General features: G+C 52.0%; 8 protein-coding genes across 8 annotated transcripts; 5 read left to right on the top strand and 3 right to left on the bottom strand.

Moving 5' to 3' along the window:
* Window positions 1-274: 274 nt before the first annotated feature.
* N0V89_001758 (uncharacterized protein) lies at window positions 275-1,050 on the top strand (the record flags this gene model as incomplete). The annotated part of the gene is made up of 4 exons (XM_056210569.1): window positions 275-309; window positions 416-635; window positions 686-877; window positions 931-1,050. 4 exons carry the CDS (start codon window positions 275-277, stop codon window positions 1,048-1,050), a joined length of 567 nt encoding a protein of 188 aa, XP_056074042.1.
* A 1,115-nt stretch (window positions 1,051-2,165) lies between these two features.
* N0V89_001757 (uncharacterized protein) lies at window positions 2,166-4,562 on the top strand (the record flags this gene model as incomplete). Its single annotated transcript, XM_056210568.1, has 5 exons — window positions 2,166-2,573; window positions 2,623-2,774; window positions 2,833-4,072; window positions 4,126-4,356; window positions 4,407-4,562. 5 exons carry the CDS (start codon window positions 2,166-2,168, stop codon window positions 4,560-4,562), a joined length of 2,187 nt encoding a protein of 728 aa, XP_056074041.1.
* A 1,454-nt stretch (window positions 4,563-6,016) lies between these two features.
* Window positions 6,017-7,084, top strand: N0V89_001756 (uncharacterized protein; the record flags this gene model as incomplete). The annotated part of the gene is made up of 1 exon (XM_056210567.1): window positions 6,017-7,084. The coding sequence occupies one exon, from the start codon at window positions 6,017-6,019 to the stop codon at window positions 7,082-7,084; it is 1,068 nt and encodes a 355-aa protein (XP_056074040.1).
* A 2,364-nt stretch (window positions 7,085-9,448) lies between these two features.
* Window positions 9,449-11,536, bottom strand: N0V89_001755 (uncharacterized protein; the record flags this gene model as incomplete). Its single annotated transcript, XM_056210566.1, has 4 exons — window positions 9,449-9,515; window positions 9,630-9,835; window positions 9,893-11,039; window positions 11,406-11,536. The coding sequence occupies 4 exons, from the start codon at window positions 11,534-11,536 to the stop codon at window positions 9,449-9,451; spliced, it is 1,551 nt and encodes a 516-aa protein (XP_056074039.1).
* Window positions 11,537-13,157: 1,621 nt separating this feature from the next.
* On the top strand, window positions 13,158-14,877 carry faeB-1_1 (Feruloyl esterase; the record flags this gene model as incomplete). The annotated part of the gene is made up of 3 exons (XM_056210565.1): window positions 13,158-13,465; window positions 13,524-13,712; window positions 13,761-14,877. 3 exons carry the CDS (start codon window positions 13,158-13,160, stop codon window positions 14,875-14,877), a joined length of 1,614 nt encoding a protein of 537 aa, XP_056074038.1.
* Window positions 14,878-16,381: 1,504 nt separating this feature from the next.
* N0V89_001753 (uncharacterized protein) lies at window positions 16,382-17,623 on the top strand (the record flags this gene model as incomplete). The annotated part of the gene is made up of 3 exons (XM_056210564.1): window positions 16,382-16,520; window positions 16,641-16,846; window positions 16,943-17,623. 3 exons carry the CDS (start codon window positions 16,382-16,384, stop codon window positions 17,621-17,623), a joined length of 1,026 nt encoding a protein of 341 aa, XP_056074037.1.
* A 312-nt stretch (window positions 17,624-17,935) lies between these two features.
* Window positions 17,936-19,228, bottom strand: N0V89_001752 (uncharacterized protein; the record flags this gene model as incomplete). The annotated part of the gene is made up of 1 exon (XM_056210563.1): window positions 17,936-19,228. One exon carries the CDS (start codon window positions 19,226-19,228, stop codon window positions 17,936-17,938), a length of 1,293 nt encoding a protein of 430 aa, XP_056074036.1.
* Window positions 19,229-20,195: 967 nt separating this feature from the next.
* On the bottom strand, window positions 20,196-21,945 carry N0V89_001751 (uncharacterized protein; the record flags this gene model as incomplete). The annotated part of the gene is made up of 3 exons (XM_056210562.1): window positions 20,196-21,502; window positions 21,554-21,573; window positions 21,632-21,945. 3 exons carry the CDS (start codon window positions 21,943-21,945, stop codon window positions 20,196-20,198), a joined length of 1,641 nt encoding a protein of 546 aa, XP_056074035.1.
* Window positions 21,946-23,058: the final 1,113 nt, after the last annotated feature.

Here is a 23,058-nt window from a genome sequence, read left to right as displayed (position 1 = left end):
GTCGGTATGCGGTTGTGCGGTGGAGTGTGGGAAAATCTCCGGGCGCAATATCGCAGGCAGTCGCTGGGGTTGTAAACTTTTGGACATGGCGCCGCGTGCTAGCGCGAGGCTGTTGCTTAGTAAGGGGATCTACATGTGTGCTTTCAGCGCGCCTGCTCAACCAACTTAACCTTATATCGACGACTCCATACCAACCCCGCACTGTCCGTACTCGGAACCCTACATTCACAGATCCGTTGACTGGAGGTCATACCGAGGAGCTGAGTTCTGCAAGATGGCTTCTTCAAAAGCCGGCCGCTTGGGCGAGGAGTGAGCTCCAGATTGCCCAGCGTATACCCATGGCTTGCGCTAATTGTTACCAGAGTCTGGAAGTAAGTTTCGACCTCTACGTGAAGGATACAATCTGACCTTCTAGGACGCGAGTCGACAAGGTCAGCGCCGAGCTCGTCACGCTTACCTATGGCACGATAGTCGCTCAGCTATGCAAAGATTACGAGTTCAACTACCCCGAGGTGAACAAGCAGCTGGATCGCATGGGCTACAACATCGGGCTTCGCCTGATTGAGGATTTCCTCGCCAAGTCGAGCGCACCTGCCTGTTCCAACTTCCGCGAAGTGGCCGAGATGATATCAAAGGTAGCCCCGCACTGCCGCGTGGGTTGAGCGAGGCTGATCAATCGGACCAGGTCGGCTTCAAGATCTTCCTCAACATCACACCAACGATCACGAACTGGTCGAGCGATAACAAGCAGTTCTCACTCATCTTCGAGGAGAACCCGCTGGCAGACTTCGTAGAACTACCCGACGACGGCCGAGCACAGGATGAGCTGTGGTTCTCGAACATACTTGTAGGCGTGCTCAGGGGCGCACTGGAAATGGTTCGTTTGTCCATCCAGCAAGGCAGGCAGCGTGGAGACTGACCCGCGCTTAGGTGCACATGCAAGTCGAAGCGCATTTCACCAGCGACGTACTACGCGGCAACGACACGACCGAAATGCGGATATCGCTCATCCGCTACATCGATGATGAGATGCCGCCAGACGACGAATGAGGACGTACCATTTTGCGACGGCCGAGAGGCGGCGTATACCCATTGTGTTAGATGCATTTACGGATTTGGCGTACTTTGGTAGAGAATTGCACTTGGCTGTGTCTTATCATGCATGCAATTGTAGAACGCGCAGTAATTGCACTTGGGCGATGTGCACATTGTGGGGCCCGAAGCGGACGACATGGCACTGTTCGACTATACACCAATGCACATACATATAGATAGAGCTTTTTGAAGTGAATCTGCACATGCGCAGGAATGACGATGCGCTGTGCTGTCCGTTGTGCAAAAAAGTAGGGCGGGTTCAGTCGGCGTTGTGGGCCTCCGCGCGCTACAGCTCTCCACGCGCACATCATGCCCCAGTCAGATGACAACGAAGCAAACCGTCTTCATCTCAACCCGCTGCGATATGTGCGGGCAGCCGGCGTGCAAGAAGTCGCAGGCAGCAAAGTCGCAAATTGCACCTCGCCATTGACGTGCTCTCGCGTGGCAAGGCACGAAGAGGCTGGGACCCAAGAATAGGTTCGATCACGTGTTGCTCCCTTGGCGCTTCTTCCCATCCTTGGCCGCCCCCCTCGTGGAGGTCGCAGTTGCCCGCTACTCTCTCGCTGTGCTGACTTCCTACCCTCGCCCATCGCGCCCCATCTCGGCGGCCTGCACACTGCACCGCACGCCTGCGAAATTAACAGCAGCGTTTGCGCGTCCTTCTCACATCGGCAGCGCCCGAAGGCTGATTTGGATACCGTGCCGCGCCCTGCCTGCCTGCCTGCCTACTGCAGAAGGCTTCTCGCTCACCACGCCATCGCTAGACCCTGCTGCGCTCCCATCCATACCATATCACCGCCGCGTCCACCCCCAACCCATTCGCGCAATCGCATCGCAATCGTGCCGCGCCACTCCGCCAGCGCCGCATGAGACAGTAAAGGCGGCGCTTCACCCACGTCCCGAACACCGGTCGCCACGGCTTGTGGCCCATGCAGCTGTAACTCACGTCCAGCTATAGCGCTGAAGTGCGATAACCGCGACATACTTCAAGCCCAACCGCTATCGCGCGCATCTCATCGGCATATACACATCGCCGGCGCCTGCTGCAGTCGCCGCTCACCACTTCCGCGATGCAGAACCCTCAGATGGCCGCCCAGATGGCCAACATGAACGCGGGCGGAGGCCCCCTCGACGGCACACCCATCATGGGCAATGGCCAGCGACAGCCGGGGAATGGCATGGATCCACGCGATCTGCTGAACACCTACATCTACGACTACTTCATGCGGACCGACAATCACAAACTAGCGAAGGCGATGCTCGATGCCGACTTGAACATGAACTTGAAGAACAAGCCAAGTCCAAGCGGAAGGAATGTGAACGGAGTCGATCCGGGAGATCTTCCCCTCCCAAACATGCCCGGCAATCAGGCTACTGAGACCTCGTTTCTGCTCGACTGGTGGGTCCAGTTCTGGGATATATTCAGTGCTGCCCGCGGTCGCCAGAACAAGGGAAGCCAGTACATCGCGCATGCACGTGTAAGTGCGCCTCATTCTCGTGAGGTCTCTTTGGAACTGACAATCGCAGAACGTCATGCAAGCCCAAACTGAGCAGAGGAACCAGCGTATGCTGATGCAGGGCGGCATGAATGGAGCCCAGTACACAAACATGCTACGCGCAATGCCGAATGGCGTTCCTACAAATGACCTCAAACGCGCCGCAGCCATGAACAACCGTCCGTATGTACATCCCCACTTGGGCAAGATCGGGTCTTTACTCACATTCTGGGCTATCTAGTAACGGCAACCCCATGGCAAACATGAACCAAATGAAGAATCAGGCCATGATGTCTGCGCAAATGCAAAGAGACGGCTCCCAGATGGAAATGAACGGGCAACGGCCTCAGTCGCCCGGTTCCAACGAAAACGGAGGATCTCCGAATAAGCGGCAACGTGTTGAAGGTATCCATTCCATTAGCCCTCGAATGGCGCTGGCGCACCGCCAAAGCTTGCCACGAGCGCCCCCGGACTATTCTGGTCCCCAGGCTAACCATATGCCTTTTGCAGGTGCAATGAATGCGGGTAACATGCCCGGGAACCAGTTTGGTGAATTCGCCCAGCAGGGGCCGAATGCGCAACAAAAACAAATTGAGGTATATGCCCAAAGCCTGGCCCACCAACAGAGAACGGCACTCAATAACCATCAGGGGATGAACAATGTTGCACAAGGCTCTCCGATGAACCAGTCCGGCCTACCCGGTGAAGGAGAGATCTTTGTTGGCAACCAACCACGACCGGCAGGAATCCCTGCTGGCGCCGCGCCGCCTCAAGGAAACCATGCGCTGCAGGACTACCAAATGCAGCTGATGTTGCTCGAGCAGCAGAACAAGAAGCGGTTACTAATGGCCCGACAGGAGCAGGACAGCATGTCCGGCCCCCACGCACAGGGTCCTGTTGGCGCCGGCTTCCCTCCTTCGATGTCCCCCCAGGGTAGCAGAGCCGGGCCCTCGCCTAATCCCAGTGATCAAATGAAGAAGGGTGCTACCCCACGTATGGGCCCGCAAGGTCTTCCCGGGTCGCCAATGCCTGAGGGTGCAATGCAACAGCGTGGTTCCCCTGCGCCTGGTGTAGCATTTGATCCTAATCAAATGCCTCCGGGCATGCCTCCGCAATTCAACTATCCAAATGGAATGAACCCACAGATGATGAGGCCCCCGAGTTCGCATCCTCAATTCGTCAACGGACAGCAGGTAACACCAGAGCAAATGCAGATGATGCAAAGGAATCAAATGGCTGCCATGCAAAATGGTGCAGGTTGGCGCGGACCACAAGGTCAACCCGGAATGATGCCCGGACAGCAGCAAATGGGTCCAATGGGCGCCAACCCTCAGCAGAATCGCCAGCAGATGCCACCTCCTCCAGCACCCACTGGTGATCAGCCACGTACGGAGCCATCACCTTCTCAGCCTGCTGCACCTCCAACGCCGTCGCAAACCAACAAAGCAAACCCTAAGAAGAAGAACACCAAGGACAATAAGGTAAAGTTGCACGATAAATCTCCCCCTCTGAGCATCGTTGATATTGATGTTAGAAGCCCGCAAATAAGAAAGGGGCAACAGGTGCGACTCCAGCAGCTTCCGGTGGCGAAGAACCGGCGACTCCGACCGCTCCGATCACACCGGTACATCCCAAATCATCGTTTGGTGGCCCGAACGGACAGCAGCAGCCTCAACAGGCCGCTCAGCCTCAGCAACCTGTCCAGCAACAACCGCCGCCCATGGACAACAATGGCGCCGGAGCCTTTGGCCAGCTGTCAGAAGATGTAAGTTCTCTCAACGTGCACTTAATGTTCCCTGCTAATCACTTTGCCAGCCTTCCTTCGACAACCTCGGTCTTGGATTCGATGACCCGGGTGCTCTGGAGAACTTCGACTTCGATTCGTTCCTGCATGTTGGCGATGATTCTACTAGTTTCTCGTTAGGCACTGACTTTGGTTTCGGGGACGGATTGGAAGCTGAGGCTAACTAGTTGTCTCGCAGCACCCCTTGATGTTCATTGGCAACAGTATCCACAGCTTGCTCGAGCTATACCACTTTCTGTACAGGAGCCGAGTCATTTCCGGTTTATTTCGCGGACTCTCAAGGACAGTCATAACCATGGCTAAACCCTTCCCGCGAAACTAGCCACCGGAGTATTGCGGCCGGCTCCCTGTCCACCCCCAACAAAAACGTTCATATACCCGTCTTTTTCCAACTTCTCTCATTCAACTTTCCTACCTACGGAGCATGGGCCGGTGGCGACATCTACACGATTTGGTATTGGGAAAGTCTTAATTCTGGCGCAGGGATTGGCTGCTTGTGCTTGCGCTCGGTCTATGTCCTTTGCTCTGCTTTGCTTTAACGTTTGCTTTACCATGGTACGGCGAGCGAGGGATCGTCTCATATCATACACTACTTAGTACTACACTGGATTGTGCGCCATGCTACATCATAGGCGTCGGTCGATATTGCGTGCGTTTTTCGGTTCGGTTCGAACTCTTCTATACAGCTGTGTTTTCGTGTCTACGGGCGCGCTTTCCCCCATTCGCTTGGTTCGGGCGTGGGCGTTTCATTCTCATGTTGACCCTTTTTTTTTTTTTTTTTGAGGTGCGAGCCTGTATTGAAGGGGTGGGGCGAGGGAAATGGCCTGGGGAAGGGGAGGGGAGGGACGTTGTTCATGAGGGTGTTATACCATACTGCTACTTCTATTCTAAATGGGAATGAGAATTTTCTGACTTATAGTGTGAGATGGTGGGTTGAGTGATGTGTCCACGTTGTTTGCGAGGCAGGTGGAAAGCTTGGGTCGCGGTTTCCGTTTTGCGTCTCTCAATTATAGATTCACCTCGCCGCAGTCGCGTTAAACTTTAAGACCTTAACACCACGAACGTTCTCCCAGCGCTGCAGAAGACAGCTCCACGGCGAGCGTTCAACTAGATGAGAGATCAGAAGGCTGGTCGTAGGGTTGGATTACTCACGCTGCTGCAGGACTCTCCAGATATCAAAACAACAGCTCGTGAGGTTCGCACTTTCCGTCTCTCACTTAGAACCACCACGCCACTGTCGCGCCATACTTGTACACACCACACTACGAGCGTGGGAAAAGCGCCGCGGAAATACAGTGATTTAGTAAGTGTTTAACGGGTGAGAGGTTTACAGCGTGATTGTAGGGTTAGTTTACTTATGCTGCTGCAGGACGCGAGTCGAAAGGAGAGCTCGTGACGTCGCGGAGAGCTTGGAAAGGCGTCTTGCTAGTTCCAGCGGCATCGCGCGCCACGGCTGTGAGTGCGAGCCTTGAAGTTGACTTCCTCGAGCTGACTAGAACAGCAATTGATTCGTCATTCCCTACGTTTCTAGTGTGTGCGGCGCGACTCGAACCCAGCTCACGCCGTACCTACTCTTCAACAACACAAACCGCAAGCCTGCAGGCCACCGTGCAGCCTCGACATGGGGTCTTCCGCAACCAAGGTGTCTGGTCCGGAACAAAGGCCCGCCGAGCAGGAGCAGCGTGTCAAAACCGACGAGACGCAAGCAATTGCGGACCAGATAGCCAGCGTCTCGCAAGGTCGCCTCAAGTCAACGGATGTTGAGGATATGCAAGACAACGCCGCCCCTTTCCGTTTCTTTGACTTGCCCGCGGAACTGCGGTGCCTCGTCTATGACGAGCTTCTGGTCGTTGGCAAGGTCTACTACAAGGATACAGGTTACCTCGAGGCACAAAATACCGTCCGTTTCGAGGACAAGAAATATTTTCGTGAACCGTACCTTGCCATCTTACGAACGTGCAAGACGGTTCACGCCGAAGCAGAGAAAGTCTATCTATCCAAGAACCTGTTTGTTCTTCCACTTCGATGGCAGCTATATTCTCCCTTTGTTTGTTGTGAGAACAAGCTCAACAGCAGGTCTCTATTCTCTAGACGAGGCTTAAGCTATGTGCGCAATCTGAGCATCGCCGTAGACAGCGCGAAGACCTTAGATAACGAGAACGAAAGCATGAGTTACGATGCGTATGGCTGGAGGAATGCAGACCACCACGATTACGACACCATGACACAGACACAGCGCTTCGAGGTGACGCACAACAAAATGATCGCAGAAATGTATGGGGACGGAATTGCGACATCCTGCGAACTGCTAAAGTTGCAACGGTCATCATCGAACCTATCCGTGCAATATGTCGAAATGGACTGGACCAATGCGTACTGTCGTTTTGGCTGCTGCCGTCCGCTACGCGCTTTTCCCTATACATGGATCTGCTACCTCACGCCGACAGTGATCTACAATATCGGGACACGTTCCTTACACGAAGAAGAAGCAATCGAGCAGTGTATATGCTATAATCTTGAGGCCGAAGCCGAGGAGCTCGATGAATGGGGCTGTAATGACATTGACCAGAGCGCTCTGGACAAATGCGTCATTTTCTTCGTAGGAAGCCAACCCGTGGATTATTGGAATCAATGGAAGTACGAGACTGAGCAGAGGAAGGTTGATTTCCAACACAGTCCTCGCCACTGAGAATTGAAAGCACACACTTTCAATCATGCGCGGCGTATCAGGCCTTGCCTTGAAGAGTCTCGGTCCCCACGCCTGGGCTTCTCTTCTTTACGTCTGCGTTGACTACGGGGGGACATTCTGTCCACTGAATCACACAATACACGGCATGACCACAAACGTAGGAATTTTCAGTACAGAAAAATGGTTTCCCCCTTCTGTACCTCGGTGGTTTCCGAACCCGTGGACTCTGTTAACATTCTCTCCCAACTTCCTTTGTTCTTGTTTGAGTTCATGGGTACACTTTATCACACGGTTCGAGGCACGCAGCCTCCGTTTCCAACCGAGCCTTTCTTCTTCTCTTTCTTCCAAAAAAAAAATACGATCACATCAAGCTTCGATTATGTACACTACTCACGAAAGAAATCATACACCTTGTCTCTCTCCTGTCTTCGTGAACCTCATATGTGCTGTTTAACTCCAGATATCTTAGCGAAATTCTCAAAGCCCGTTCAGTTGGTGCACTTATTTCCTACTATTCTTGCTTATACATAGCATCGCGACTGCATCCATCCCATACACACACTCACGTGCATCCATCTATCTTCTGTTCTCGTATCGAACAACAGGCGAAGACGCGTCTTACTGACGAGCGGAATGGTGAGTGAGAAGTTTAATTACCTTTATCTATGTTAAGGGGAGGAGTTTAATCTTGGCTGCGAGTGTGTTTTCGTCTTCGCTTTTAGTCTTGCACTTCCTCCGTACATGTTCACCGAAAAGCTGTGTAGTATAGAGGTGTGTGGGAAGACGGGGACAGGGAAGGAAGAGTAATGCTTGTAGTAATACGGCTTGTGTGTACGTGGCTAGAGGTCCAGCTAGATTATGTGTTGCGTGGACGCGGTGGGTGTCAGGATGAGATTGCGCTGCGAGGATGGCAGGGGAGGGACATATAGGGTCGTGGTATCAAGTCTGGTTTTGGTAGTGGGTAGCACACGACTTGAGTAGAACAGCGTGGTTTGACAGTGTCATGGAAAAGGACTTCTAATATTTCTGATAGAATAATCCACATTCAGTGGCATTTGCTTCTACTCCGGCATGATGACACCCAGAAACCATATTATTAGCATGTCGTTGCAGCTGCTATTGCAGTATCACGCGCTCAAGACGCTCGAAACTGCCTCCCAAAAGGCCCCCAGAATGCCGCAAACAGTGCCAACACAGTCAATATCGGGACCGACGAATTTTGCCAGTCCCCAGGATGCGTCGCAAGCCAATATGCCCAGAAGCCTAGCGCCGCAAGCACTGGCACTATATGATACACCGCGAGGAACGCAAAAGACAAGGCATAATCAGCCTCAAGGCCCCATGCGAAGATTCCCACATCATCAGAGTCCACATCGAATCTGCTTCTCTTCTTTGGTATGCAACGGACTCTGTCAGACCGGTGGGGTAGCCTGATGCAATCGTGCCATGGGCTGAGCCATGAGAAGATGCAGAATTGAGGGTCACACGCCTTCAGGCATATAGCGAAAGTTTTGGGGTTTATGAGTGGGTTTTTGCCCGGGCGGGGCGCGTAGTCGTAATCGTGCTTGAAGCCGTGGTAGTCGGGAAGATCATCGCCTTGGGAGATGACACGGTTGGCGTCAAATTTCTCGAACTGTGATCCTGTATTAGAACTAACCTGAGTGGGTATACAGAGGAGCAATAAAAGGAAGGTTGGGCTGACTTTAACAAATCTACAAGACCGGAAGCGGAATGGCGACAGAAGCATTCTAAGCCAGCCGCGGTGCTTCTTATATCGGGCTTTAAGCTCTCGGAAAAACGTGGGGTCGTTGATGAGGCCAGAAACAGTGATTTGTTCTAGCTCTAGGGACCAGCGGCTACCCTGGATACCAAAGAGTATCCAGGTGGATGTTACTGGGACGGGATCTGGAGGGTTGTTTGGTGTTTGGCCTTGGATTTGCGGTGGGATATTATTGTTCGACCCGCTACGCACAAAAGCGGCGTTTTGCTTTCGACTCCCAGCGCTTGGTGTTGCGGTCGATGAGCTTCCAGGAGTGTATCGCGCACTAGCTTTCGATGGCTTTGATCTAGCGGACGAATTGCCCGGTGATTTCTTGCGCAATGACGAGATGACGTGAAAATTCCCAGGCATTGTAAATGACAACGAATTCCAAGGCATCTTCCAGTCTGCAGGCGAAAATAGCTTCACGTTCTGCTTCTTGGTTTTGGCATGCGCAGTCCCACGCGCCCTAGATGCTTCGATCTGCTGCAATTCGTTTGGGAGGGGGTCCGCGATTGCGCTATGCAAAAGAGGATGGGCGCTTTCCTGCGCCTCTGGATTGCAATGGCAACAGTGACAATGTGGTGGATGATCAGGCATTTTGTCTAGAGCTTCCTGAAGAACATTTGCGTGTGCTTCAGATACGATGCGGTATAGAGGCTGTCCACAATACTGCACAATTTCAGCAAATTTATAACCGTGTTGTAACGATAGCAGATACTTACTTCCCATTCCAGACGCCGCGTCCCAGGCCGCGGGTTGGGCACTCGAGGACCCACTGGCCACCAGTCCCACTCGAGTACTATATGATCTTCTGCAAATCCCTTCAGTTTGTTGAGAACGGACGTATTGTGCACCGAGGATAGTTTGATGGTGCTCTTGGGCACTGTCTCAACAATCTCGCGAAGCGAGGTCGGTAAAGATAATAATCTGATCTTCAGTGCCATCTTACGGAACGCAACGCCCCGTTGCAGGAAATTGTAGTCCAGACGCTGCACCACTTCCTGATGTTTACTTTGATCTTTTTGGCTTCCTCCTACACTACCTACATGCTCGCTATCGGGACTGTTGCGTAGCTCGGTGTGATTGTGAACTCGCTGTTGCTGTTCGGCGAGCCGACTTGTCAAGGAGCTGGAATCTCTTTGTAACAGTGCTCGCTCATTCACCTCGACAATATCTAAAATAATATTGTGAAAAGTAGCGTTGACAATGATCTTGATGTTCGATCGTTTCCGGAACTCCTGGATAATTGCTCGATCCGTCTCACGCTCCGCTTCCTCACTGAGGTCTTTGAAGTACAATACCAGGATACGGGAGTATTTGGTGACAAGAAGCTCCTTCTCAAGCTCGGCCAATGCAGCCTTATGAAGTTCGTGCAGCTCGGGGTCATGTGCAAAAGCTTTGGTGAACCGCGCAACGGCGAGATCTCCCGGCTCGTCTTGACCCAGAAAGCCGGAGAATGCAGCAACAAAACTTTCTCTAGTTGTCTTCCCTGAATAGCTATCGTCTTCTTCATCCAAAGCTCGCTCTTTACCCTTGGCCGTTGGTTTCTTTGTGGATGCTTTTGGCGAGTGTATGAATTCCCGAAATCGGGATCGAAGATCGTCGAAAGCATTACTTTCAACAAGGAAATCTTGGGCGATGACGAGATCTTGAAATATACCGTCGTCTTCCACTTCATCCTCGCCTTCTTCATCAGAGCTATCTTCTTTTGCAAAAATTGCCTTCGACTTCGAATCAAGTGGTGCTAATGTTGGCGCCACTGCGCTGTTCCAAAACTTCTCCAAAATGGACTCCGCGAGGTGTCTCGCCTTGACCGCAACAAGTCGAGCAGCTAGGAATTCGATTCGATCACGAGCCTCTTCCTTCAGGTCTTCTGCATATAATTTGAGGAGTCGCCGAAAGTTGTTCACAAATCGATCAGGACCGATATCGCCTTCAATGGCTGTTTTATATAGTGGCTGCAATACCTCGTCGTCTCGTAATATGAGCAGTACCTCTCGAGTCGCAGTCGCTATCTGTGTTGCGGAGTACCCACTCGCCTTCGAGAGATCCGTCGCCGAGGACGCCAGCGATGCAATCGAAAAGATAGAACCTTCATCAGAGGATGCCACAGAGGATTTATCCTCCGCTCCAGAGAAGCTTTTCAATGGATCCCATGACCTATCTTCGTCGGATTGGTAGATACCAGAATCACTACTTGATGATGATGAATCATTTTCATCGAAGTCTATCAAAGCATTTGGTGTGGCAATTTCCTTAAATCAGCCAGTGCTGGGCTGTGCTTCAATTTCGAGAGGCTGGTCGACTTTCAAGCGTGTTTCATCGTCGTGAAAGGACTTGGCAGTGGTAGTATCTCCTACAAGAGAAAGATCGGTGTCGCTTCGAAACCCACGCAAGTCTGGCAATGATGGACGTTCTGACTCCACCTCTTCTTGCGACGACGGTTCTCCAACCTCCACTTTAAACCGTTTCGCACTATGGCGCTGGGCCGCGAGGTCTCGCTCATAGAGACTGCCCCGTTTAGATCTAATAGCACTCATCTCGGCCGGGATTTTGGACGATGGACCATCGGCCTTGGGCCAGTCGACGACTTCGCCAGGCCGTGGTCGTGGCTTCGACGCAACTTGTTCTTCTTTGACCGAACGTGCGCTTTGAGGCGTCCGGGCGGCAACGTAGTACGTCCTATCCATTGCAACAAACGGAGTCCGGCTTCGATGACGGAGACTGCGTTCAATAGCCTTTAGCAGTCTGCGAACCTGCTGATATCCCGCCGGTATCTCGAGCCGAACCAGTTTGTTGTCTTCTTCCTGTGTACTATATGCTACCCCATCCGCTCTTTGATACATATATGAAGCCACGTCTTGAGCTAAGCGGTGACCTTGCTCGCATAGCTGCTCATGGTTGCGATGAACCTCGTAAGGATCTTGACAATGCGGACACTGCTGAGCGTGCATCTCGAAGTAATGCGCCGCCCAACTTTCTGCAGCATTGAGAGGTCGTGACACCGCAGCGACAGGATCTTCGTGGAAACCCACAGCCCGCTCTTTCTTCGAGGAAGACGATTTCGAAGAGCTCGAGTGGATGACGCTGGGCATGCGGTGCGCATCGATTATGGAAGGCACGGTGTTTGGGAATGGATGGCGAATATCTATCCTGTGGTTTTCATGGGGCAAGTATTCCTCAGGCACAGCTGGAACGAATGGCACAGAATATCTCCGTAGTGTCGAAGTAGGAATGAAGTGTGGTTTCCATATCAATGTTCAGCCTAGTCGGGCGGGGCGAAACGATCAGGCTGAAGCTTGGCTGCATGTATCCCGGTATGCACATCGCATTGGGATACTTTAGCGAGACCTCTGCACATTTTGACGCATTTGGTAGAATAACTGAGCAAAGACTGGCATATAATGTATGGGATGGAGATCCGCTTTAGCTGACTTTTAACCTTATTCCGTGATGAGGATAGTCTCATGGCTCGCCGACCATAACCACTATAAAGCAATTCTCAATGTTGACCCATGCAATGCATCTAGTCCCTGGTAAGGGCTACCGTGGAAGGGGTATCGACCGTAGCGTAGAAAATGTCTGAAGTAAGTTAGCCCGGGTAAACATTTACCCACTTTATTTGTCTCCCTTTCGACATGCAGGTAGGGTAGGTTGGACGGGGTAGTGTTCTTCCACGACCGCTATCTTCGCAATTGCCGTCTTCCATATAGTTCGCGGCATAGATGTATCCTTGATTTTCACCCTGAGCTCTTTCATATCGTCGTAAGCATCTCGAGCATGTGTATGTTGTGAATGCTCAAAGAGGACTAGTCGTATCATTCGTATGAAACATGCCAGAACCCGAATCCGGCGTCCCGAGGTCTGGTGTCATCACATGTGGACCATGCGAACATTGCGACTATCACAATTTGAAGCCCGCTATGTTCACACAGTTTGAAAGAGCGTTTGTGTCATTTTGGTATCTTCCTCCTACACATCTCGAACCGTTTATCGTGGAATTGCCGTCGCTCGAGCCGAAAACGTGGGGAAAGCACCGGGCCAGGCACCGTTCCGCGGTTCACCCGGAAAATCTGCCAAACAAGCACTAGCTCCAGGGACTAGTCCGCTTCCGCTCCACTTCACCCTGTTTCACTCCAGGATTTACATTAGATCTCCGGGGTAAACAACTAATCTTTCGAAATGCACCGAGATGCGCTATATGCAGGTGCTCGCGTCATGGTGCATTGACCTCGTGGGAGAGGAGATAAAACGATGGGACTGCCTCCACACTTCAACAGTTGCCGTATCGCACTCGCTGCCTTTGCAAAGATGATCGTCAATCGCTGGGCTCAATTGCTCCTCCCTGTGGGCGTTGCACTCGCCGATCCCATCCTTCCGAGACAATATGGTACAAATGACTTCCAGTCAAGCTGCGCGTCCATCGCCTCGAAGCTTGCACTCGAGAACGCAACGGTCTATTTCTCGCAGTTTGTTGCTGCTGGGCAAAACCTATCCATACCCGATAGGAATGCAACGTGCGGTGCTCCGTACCAGGCGGTGTCTGTAGACTTGTGTCGCATCGCGCTATATGTATCTACCTCAAACAGCTCGGGTATCAATATGGAAGCGTGGTTGCCGTAAGTTATTCTTACTAGTTCACGAGACATAGAAGGGACCTGCTGACAATGAATTCAGTTCAAACTTCAGCGGTCGCTTCCTCTCGACTGGAAATGGAGGCCTGGCGGGATGTATCGGATACCCGGATATGGCCTACACCACAAGCTTAGGCTTTGCATCCGTTGGTGCGAACAACGGACACAATGGCACAAGTGGCGGTGCTTTCTACAACCAGCCGGAAGTGGTAGCAGATTTTGCTTATCGCTCGTAAGTCAGGCCATCTACTTGAAGTTAACGCATACTGACCAACAGCAGGATTCATACCAATGTTGTAGTGGGCAAGGAAATCACAAAGCAATTCTACGGTTCACCACACAAGAAATCGTACTATCTCGGATGCTCAACAGGCGGACGACAAGGCTTCAAATCAGCCCAGGATTTCCCCGAGGACTTTGATGGAATTGTTGCAGGAGCCCCAGCTCTCGCCTTTAACAACCTGACCTCTTGGAGCGGACATTTCTACAACGTGACTGGTCCGCCTGATTCCGCGACATTCGTGCCCACCGCGATGTGGACCGTGGTCCACGAGGACATCATGAAGCAGTGCGATCTGCTCGATGGCTACGCAGACGGCATTTTGGAAGACGCCTCGATCTGCAACTACAACGCATCCAGCCTTCTTTGCGGCAGCAATAGCACGAACTCCTCATCCTGCCTGACTCCCATCCAAGTCAACACCGTCCAGAAAGTGTTCTCCCCTCTCACCCTATCCGACGGGTCCCTCGTCTACCCCCGCATGCAGCCCGGCTCCGAAGCCGTCGCCGCCTTCGCAGTCTACAACGGCCAACCCTTCATCTACAACGTCGAATTCTTCAAATACGCAATCTACAACGACCCCGCGTGGAACCCCCTCACCATCAACGACACCGATTACATCAACGCAGCCATCAAGAACCCCTCCGACATCAACACCTGGAAGGGCGACTTGTCCGCCGTGCAAGCCCGCGGCGCGAAAATTTTGCACTACCACGGCCAGATGGACGGCATTATAACGTCGGAGAACTCACCCAGGTACTACGAGCACGTGTCCTCGACAATGGGCAAGACGCCCGCCGAGCTCGACGAGTTCTACCGCTTTTTCCGCATCTCGGGCACAGCGCATTGCACCGGCGGTGACGGTGCGAGCGTCATCGGGCAGCAGCTTGAGTCGTATCAGAGCTTGGATCCGAGCGAGAATGTGCTTATGGCTGTGGTGGAGTGGGTTGAGAACGGGAATGCGCCGGAGACGATCACGGGGACGCACTGGGTTAATGGGACGAAGAGTGCGGGCGTGGATTATAAGAGGGCGCATTGCAAGTATCCTAAGAGGAATGTGTATAAGGGGGTGGGCGATCCGAAGGCGGTTGAGAGTTGGGAATGTGTGGAGGAGTAGGTGGTGAGCGATGTGGGGTGGTGTGGAGGTGGAGCGCGTTGATGAGTGGTTTATTCGTATGTATTTATTCTAGGCTTATCCAACTTCGGGATTGTACGTCCTTTGAGTGATTATCACCGAGCTTGATCACCCAGAAGAGAATCGTTTGGAGTGTTGCTGTCGAGGTGGCACTCGTACTCGTCGAGTTTGAGCTCCAAAGTTGCCGGCCAGTCCCCAGAGTTATTGGACTTTTGATACTTTCTTGTCACCAGAGTTGTTCAGGTAAGCAAAACTTCTGCTTATCCCACGACTGCAGATTGATACATTGACAGTACGTTTGAACTCCCTTGAAGCCCACTTAGCGGCTGCCTTCGAATCAGCTCCACAAAGCAGTTCGGACGGATGTTCGGTCGTGCTTCGCAATGGCTATAAGTAAATTTATTTGACGGCAGCCCTTGCTTATGCCAATATTCAGGATCCATAATTATTACTCGTATGAATACGCTTACCCTGCCCTTTTTCTTACGCTGTCAAATTTGCTAATTCAATATTGTTGCTTAAAGCTTGGGAGGACTAGTACCGATACGCGCTGACGTACATAGGGGACTTTATGCACTCACATCCTGTAGGATGCCTAGCTGGGGTAGCACAAAGCGAAGTGCCAAGCGCGCAACAGTATTGGCTTTAGTGGTTTCGCCTGCCTAGTCATCAGCGTGGACCTCAAGTCGAAATCCAGAGAGGAGGGCTGAGACGAAAAAGGGTCCAATGGCCAACCTCTGCTCTGCATTATTAATTGGACGATGAAAAGCCAGCCTTTAGCCTTTCTCTGCGGACGAGTACTCCACATGTCAAGTCGCAGAACATTCCGATATAATGATCGCAGAATATTGTACGTAAGTATAAGCAGTCGCCCTATTAAGCGACTGGAAACGAATGCCCTGCTCTTCACCGCCTTCTCGCTGTAAGTCATACGGAGCGTTCCGCCGCTCCCAGGCAGTTGCGTCTGACTGTATCATATGCCTATTGCCACCAATCAGCCTCCGCAGGAACTGCCAAGTAATGCAACACGAGGGTCTGAACTATATTGACGGATTGACCGGATTTTGGAAATCGAAGCCATGAATGGAAGAGATGTGGCCGCGTGCGTGTCCTTGAGAACAGAGAGGCCAAGCACACGAAGAGATCGGTATGGTCGCGATAAGGGTGACCAATGGAAGGAATCAGGGTAATGCTAACCTAGAGTTCTTCAAGAACCATTGGAAGGTAACGATACTTACCCGAGTCAAGAAACTCTCTTGTTCGCCTCTACCCGCGAATCATACGTTTAAAGAAGAAAGGCGTAAAGTTTTGGGGTCCTCTACGCTCCGAAATGATGGCTTTCTTCTCGAACATAAAAGGGCACCATCACTCCGTGTTAGGCCTTCTTCTCTGGCAAAGCAGTTTCCAACTTCTCAGTTGACAATACAGGACCAACTCTTATCCCAAGACTAGTACACCGTCCGCCACTTACGGCCGGTTTTCCAAGATGTCTATTCCTGCCATCGACTTTTCTGCTTTCCGAAAAAGTACAGAGCAAGAGCGTAGAGAGCTCGCCAATCGCGTCACTGAGGAATTCAAGAAGCATGGTGCTACAAGACTGATAAACCATGGGATTACTGGAGAGAGTACGTCTCCTTCTGTCCTACCATGTAATGCGTTTATCTCTCGGCTGATATGTAGTTTTCTACAGCGATAAAGAAGGCCTACGAATTGGTAATAGAGCTGGTTTCGACTGTCGAACGAAGTTGATATTCGAGAACAGAGTGACAAGTTCTTCAAGCTTTCCGAGGCCGAAAAGGTCGCTACTGCCAACGTCCGGGATGCCAACCCGCAGCGAGGATACAGCCACGTTGGCTCGGAGGCAACTTCCAAGGTCAATAAGAGGGACCAGAAGGGAGAGTTCCAAATCTGTGAGGATGATGACGTGGATCAAGAACTCATTGATGCCAAGGTGAGCAGATCTCCACGTCCACTTTCGATACAAAGCACCACGCAGCTCAATTCAACAACATGAATAGGAAGGCTGACCACATTGATCCAATGATAGGAACACTTTGACTACACCCGCGATGGTGACGAGTACCCGACGCCCTGGCCGTCGGACGTAAGTATCCCTGGTTTCCACGACTGGATGGAGGGCACTTTCCTCCCGGATTGCATGAGGCTGGCGCGCGATGTCTTGACAGCCATTGAACTCGGCCTAGACGTGCCTGTCGGAACGTTCACGTCGTGCATGGAGTCGCGCGTCGACGAGCTGCGCATCCAGCACTACCCACCCCTGCCGGTCGAGAAGCTCAAAGCGGGCAAGATCAAGCGCTGCCATCCACACACCGACTTCGGCTTCATAACTTTGCTCTTCCAGGATGCCACTGGCGGGCTCGAGGTCGAGGACCGCGCCAACGGCGGCTGGCTGCCCGTCACACCCACGGCTGACCCCACAGAGGTCGGTGTCTACATCGGCGACACCCTTGTGCACAAGACCAACGGTCACCTCAGAGCAGCCGTCCACCACGTTGTAGCCCCCCTATCCCTCAAGGACAGGGAGGATGGCGTTATGCCCGAGCGCTTCACCATCGCCCTCTTCGCCAAAGCGGACCGCCACGCCGACGTCGGGCCCATGCCCCGATTCATCACCTCCGAGACGCCGCAGCGCTTCCCTAGCCTGACTGCCCTGGAGCTGCATAACAAGCGGGTTGGCCAGCTGTATGATGCCAGGCCCAAGGCTTAAATGGCTCGTCCTGAGGGGAAGAAGAGCACTCGAGAGAGGTTCGTAATTGCGGGTGAGGAGGTGCAACTTATTGACGAAACGCTTGTCGATATTAGATCCAAACCTAGTCGCTCATTTAACGCTTAGGTAGCTGCATATCAAAGAGAAATTCATGTTGGCTCTTGTACATCTAAAGTAGGTTGTTATCCTACCTAGCCTTGATGCTTGATCAACCAGTCATTTTCTCCATGCCGTCGAAGTCCTGTGTAAAGATATCAGAGCTATCTTCCAGCAGCCGAATACTTTTAGATGACGACCAACAAGACGACAAGATCAGAATTTCTTGATGAGGTTGGCGTCCATTTTCAGGCGAGCTAATAGTACGAGAGCGGTCGAGACGGCCGCTGTCCCACCCGCGTAGAAGATTGCTGGCCGATACAGAACAATGGAGCTTCCCCGGTCCGCGTGCGTGGCTGTGATCAAGAAACCTGCGATCGGATTTCCCAGCAGGTCGCCGACAGTCCAGCCTGTGACAGCCATGCCAATGCCGGCGGGCGCGGCGTGGGGGCCAAGGAGCCTCCCGATGGCGGTGGGCATCGTGACGAAGAAGGCTCCGTTAGCGATTCCGTTCAGGGCGGCGAAGACCGTTAGCACCGCGAAGGTGGAAGCGACAGACCAGATGGCTAACATGGTGATGGCGTTGAGAGCCATGGTTGCAAGTAGCATGTTGGTCGGTCCTAGCTGGTCACAAGCAATACCAGAGCTGAGACGGCCCACGGCCATGCAGGCGTTGTAGCAGGCCATGACGGCGGCAGCAGTGGTGGGGGACAAGCCGATCGAGGTCGCGACAGTAGGCAGGAAGAAGGAGGGGATATAGAGGGCAAAGATGCCGATGAAGCCAGCGATGAATAGAAGGAAGAAGGTCAAGTTCCGAAAGAGCGATGCGTTTATAGAGGGAGAGGACGGCTCCCTCTCCTTGATCAGCAGCGCGGCAGGAACGCCCGTAGCCAGGGAAGCCAATGCCATGGTACGGAACGTCCAGGCGACGCCGACCTTGTCAATGAGCAGCTGCACGATGAGGGCCATGACGGTGGCGCCAATGCCGCCTCCGAGCTTGACGAGACCGTTCGCGGTTCCGAGCCGGATGTGGAACCACTGGACCGGCAGACTGTTGGACATGGTGTACATGAGGCTTCCGCCAAGGCCGTACAGCGTGCCCGACACGAACAGGCCGCCGACGTTGCGAACAGTGAAGCTGCCGACTAGCGTGCTGGCGCTAAACAATGAGATGCCCAGCAGAGTGCTCCACCGCGCCCCGATGACGCCGGCCAGCCAGACGCAGGCGAGCCCCAGGGCCACAGTCAGTGACAAGCCCACCGACCCTACAAAGGACAGCGTGCTGGTTGGAACGTCGCGCATAGTGCTCTGTGCGAGGAGGGCGGCCTGGAGGATCCCCCAGGAGCCTGTCCACGCATTCACCCAGAACGTCTGGACGAAGCAGGCGAAGACGATGACCCAGCCGTAACCACCATCGTGTATGGAGGCGGATTCTGGGCCCTGGTCTGGGGATTCGCGCTGGCTGGTTATTGTATCGACTTCCATGCGGTCGATGGAACGAGAAGCCATTTCTTCTGTGTTCCCGGATATTTAGTATGAATTCCTTGTTAGATATTTGACATTGATCAGTGCGATAACGGAGACGGAGACTGAGGATGAGGATGAGGATAGACTGCAGGAGTCGTAATGGCAACCTGTCCCAGCAAATACCATGACACCTATCTTTAGATTATTACTTTATCCAGCCAACGGGTGGCTAGTCAGCCATTGTTATTGGATACACATCAGCTTAGCGAATCACGTCCGTATGATCGACACGCTCATATGAACCAGTAGTAATGGGCTAGACATATTCTCTTAAGACGCATAAGGGCTGGCGTAACAAAAGCACGAGTGACGGTATTATAACAGGAACATCATAGTGACTAAGGAAAGGTATACCAAAACCTTCGTAATCTTGGATCTTCTGTAAAGAAAGACGAGAACGATGAAGGCGAGGTGCATAAGGCCTATGGGCGGTTTGTAGAAAGTTTTGTGTTTTCTTGATGTTTCTTGTGATATTGTCAACAAATAAAAATATCAGCGTCGGCGTATAGTAGATAAAGTTAGCCGTTGCCATCAAGTATTAGACCCACCTGCAAACAGGCAATGCGTATGTGCGCCAAAGGCTGACTGTCCTGCAGGCCGACATTTTGGAAACTAGGCTCACCCTCAATACAAAACGCGAGCATGTTACTATCCGGCTCCTTACATATTTGAAGCTTGCAATAATGTGAGCTCCGAAGACAAATCACTTCGCTTATTAAGAAGACCTCGAAACACTTTTCAGATAAATGCACATTCCGGCGGTCGAAATGGATCTACATATTTCATAAATGCAATCATCACGAAGGATCTGGTTCCTAAAGACCGCTACGGGGCGATATAATGGGGTCGATATCATACTCAAAGATCGTCAAGCAAAGACTTGCAGCAGGAGTCAAGATGTTAACCCTTACAGCTATGGTCGGTCAAGTCATCAAAAAATTAAACCCGATCAACAGAAACAATTCTCGGATGGTTCCCTATCCATCAGCAGCGCCTGCGTCTCAGCAACCTTACACCGCCTTTTCGCCATACATGCCGCAATTGTAAAGACAAGGACTAATCCCGCGTACAGAAAACAGAGGACAATAAGAAGTATATATGGCGCCTTGGGAATTCGTGCTAGTCGTACATCCATACGGTATCGCATCATCCGACTGGGCTTGGCAGTGTACGCAGCCGCCGCGTACGCTAATCCAACTTGACTAAACGCGAGACCCATAGCTTCTGGGACGGTTATGTTCGTGAGGAGTACCCCAAGGGACGCTTGTTGAAAGAGCACGTAGCTGCCAAGGCCGACCTGCAGCGGTGCTTTGATGACAGCAGCTTCCTGTCCACTCGCCGCGGTGGCGTTGAAGTGATAAATGTTTCCGCTCACCATGGAGTATTCGACGTTATAAACGGTAGACTCGCAAGAGAGTGCGAATGCGATGTCGTAATTGCCAGCATCTACCAAAGATCCGTCTTGGCCTTGCGGGTCATGAAAATCCAACAAATCAGCCAGATCGTAGCTGTTTATGAGGCCCGTGACGTTGTATGTGAAAGGGTTGAACTGAGAGGCAACAGAGATCTCACGCGGGATTCCGTTGTCGTTCCGATAGAACGATGTGTTCCAGCCACTCATCTTGTCGATCCCGTTTGTGGGGATGCTTTCCAGCGAACCTGAGAATATCGCCGAACAATTATATCGTATCGAAGTGGTACCTTTGGTATTGTTATGCAGGCCACATGACTGGGTTGCCGAGATGCACGTTGTGGCAACCGATGTTGTAGTTCCTGTGTAGTCCTGTCCCAAGTTCGTGGCGTCGGACGTTTTGAATAACTTCATCCTTGAAGCATCCTCATCATCTTGGAACTGCTGGAGCGAGCTGATATCGAGGAAGAATGCATGTAATGCGTTGGTCCTGCTGTCGTAGTGAGTGGCGACCATGCGATCTTCGGTTTTACCTTCCTCGTAGAGTTCCTCAAGCCCCGAAAAGTCTAGACTAGTAAAGTTCCCTGTGATGTTGGGAAAGCCAGCTGCAAGCAGCCGGTACGTTTTCGGAGGATCGACGACGCTCCAGGGGTGAGTCGTTGCGTCCAACGAGCATGGTGGGCCTTCGCTTCGGTTGTGAAGGTTGTAAGGGTCCGGAATGATAGTGGTCATATCGCAACTATCATCAAGAAAAAAGCTGGAATTCCCGTAAGGTTCTGCCCCAGGGATAACGTTGTCATACAAAGTTCGTGTTTCGCTGGTGAGAAGGCCGATCAAGGTTTTGTCTATGAAAATCAGCTCGGGAACATAACTTGCTTCCAGCAGGATCGACATACCCCCAGCCAGCACGAGAACACTACGTTAGACTAGTTAGAATTCTCCGGTCCAAGATTAGGATATTTGCAACGACTCACGTTAACAAGAATGACATCAGGGCGCCAGTAGCCGCGAGCCTCACTCTGGATCCTCTGGCATGATCTCGGTCAAGTAAAAAGCCTTTGGTCCACCTCCACAGGATATCCGGGTTCCCTGAGAGTAACTTTCGTGCAAAGGTTCTCTCTGGGTCTATAGGAAGCGTTCGTACATGGACTTCCTCCATGGGAACTGGCCTGTAAACAAATTTGGAGGCCACAATGAAGGAAAACAAAAACAGAAATGGCGCAGCTGCGAATTGCGCAATATTCGCTGTCCAGGAGCTGACTGAAACTACGTCGCTCATTGATATCATTGTGTAGAAGTATGTGGTGGTGTTGGTACGGTTGACAGGAAGGGCGGCCTGTTCGTTGCCTGGAAATTCGACCTTCCATGGTGAGGACAGGATAAACGCGCAAAGGAGAATGGGAATAACGAGGAGCGGGATGAAGGTTGCTGCGAATGTGAATAGCAAGCGAGGGAGAGGTGAATGACCGCTAACCTCGCTATGGTGGTCGTGATCGTTTGGCAAATCAGATTTGGAAGTATTTCCTGTTGCAACCCTGGTTAGGGTGCAGAATGTTTTATTATCATCCCGTATAACGATTAATGTGACATGTCACTACAGATGAAAGGGAAAGATGACTTACGTTCATTTTGATTTGCAGATTCAGTGTTTAAAGAGTGACCGCTAGACGAGAGAACCTCAGGAACCAGGTCATAGCCATGATAAAGGCGATCAAGAGGCTGAAAAGGGGTACATGCCGAAAGACTAGAAAGTGGCGATTGCTGCAAGGCTGAGAAAAGAACAACAGTCGGGAGCTCGAAAGAACTGGGATTGCACGAATACAAGAACAAGGCAAACGTTGATTCTTCTGGATGATTGGGGATAAGATTGAGATGAATGGGTCTCATATGCGTTTGATTTGCTCCACCATGTTCCGTCGAGGATGATGGCGATAAGCCATGAGTGGAAGCTGAACGCGCGTTCAGAACGCCTTTAATGTACCGCTTGATAGGTAAGCTACTTCTGTCTATGATTGGAATTCGTTCACCCAATCGCGATGCTCGAGGCTGGGTGACCTTCCCAAATGGTTTTCGCGGTGTAACACTGATTCGGAGATGCTAGCTGTGGTGTCCCGTATTCTTGGCCAACCAGGTCATGCCTAGCCAGCCTTCGGCTACAGAAGATAGACTATAAGTGGTTGCTGTCCACACCACTGACTATTTCATGCCACAAATGCACTGCACCGGGCGCAATCTATAAGTGGCGCTTAAGTTTTCCTCGCATACACAGAGGTCGACGTCACTGGAGGAAGGGATAGGACACCAGGCCCGCTGGCTGCGTTCCCTGGCGCAGATAGTGCGAATGACCCATATGTGCAGGGTTGATCCAGTCACGGCAAGTTAAAAGGCATCTGGACATGCT

The sequence above is a fragment of the Didymosphaeria variabile genome, assembly GCF_027946475.1.
Source record: "Didymosphaeria variabile strain IMI 356815 chromosome Unknown scaffold_2, whole genome shotgun sequence".
NCBI classification, from domain to species: Eukaryota; Fungi; Ascomycota; class Dothideomycetes; order Pleosporales; family Didymosphaeriaceae; genus Didymosphaeria; species Didymosphaeria variabile.
The sequence above is the reverse complement of the archived record's forward strand: the minus strand, read 5'-3'. Positions and strand labels throughout refer to the sequence as shown.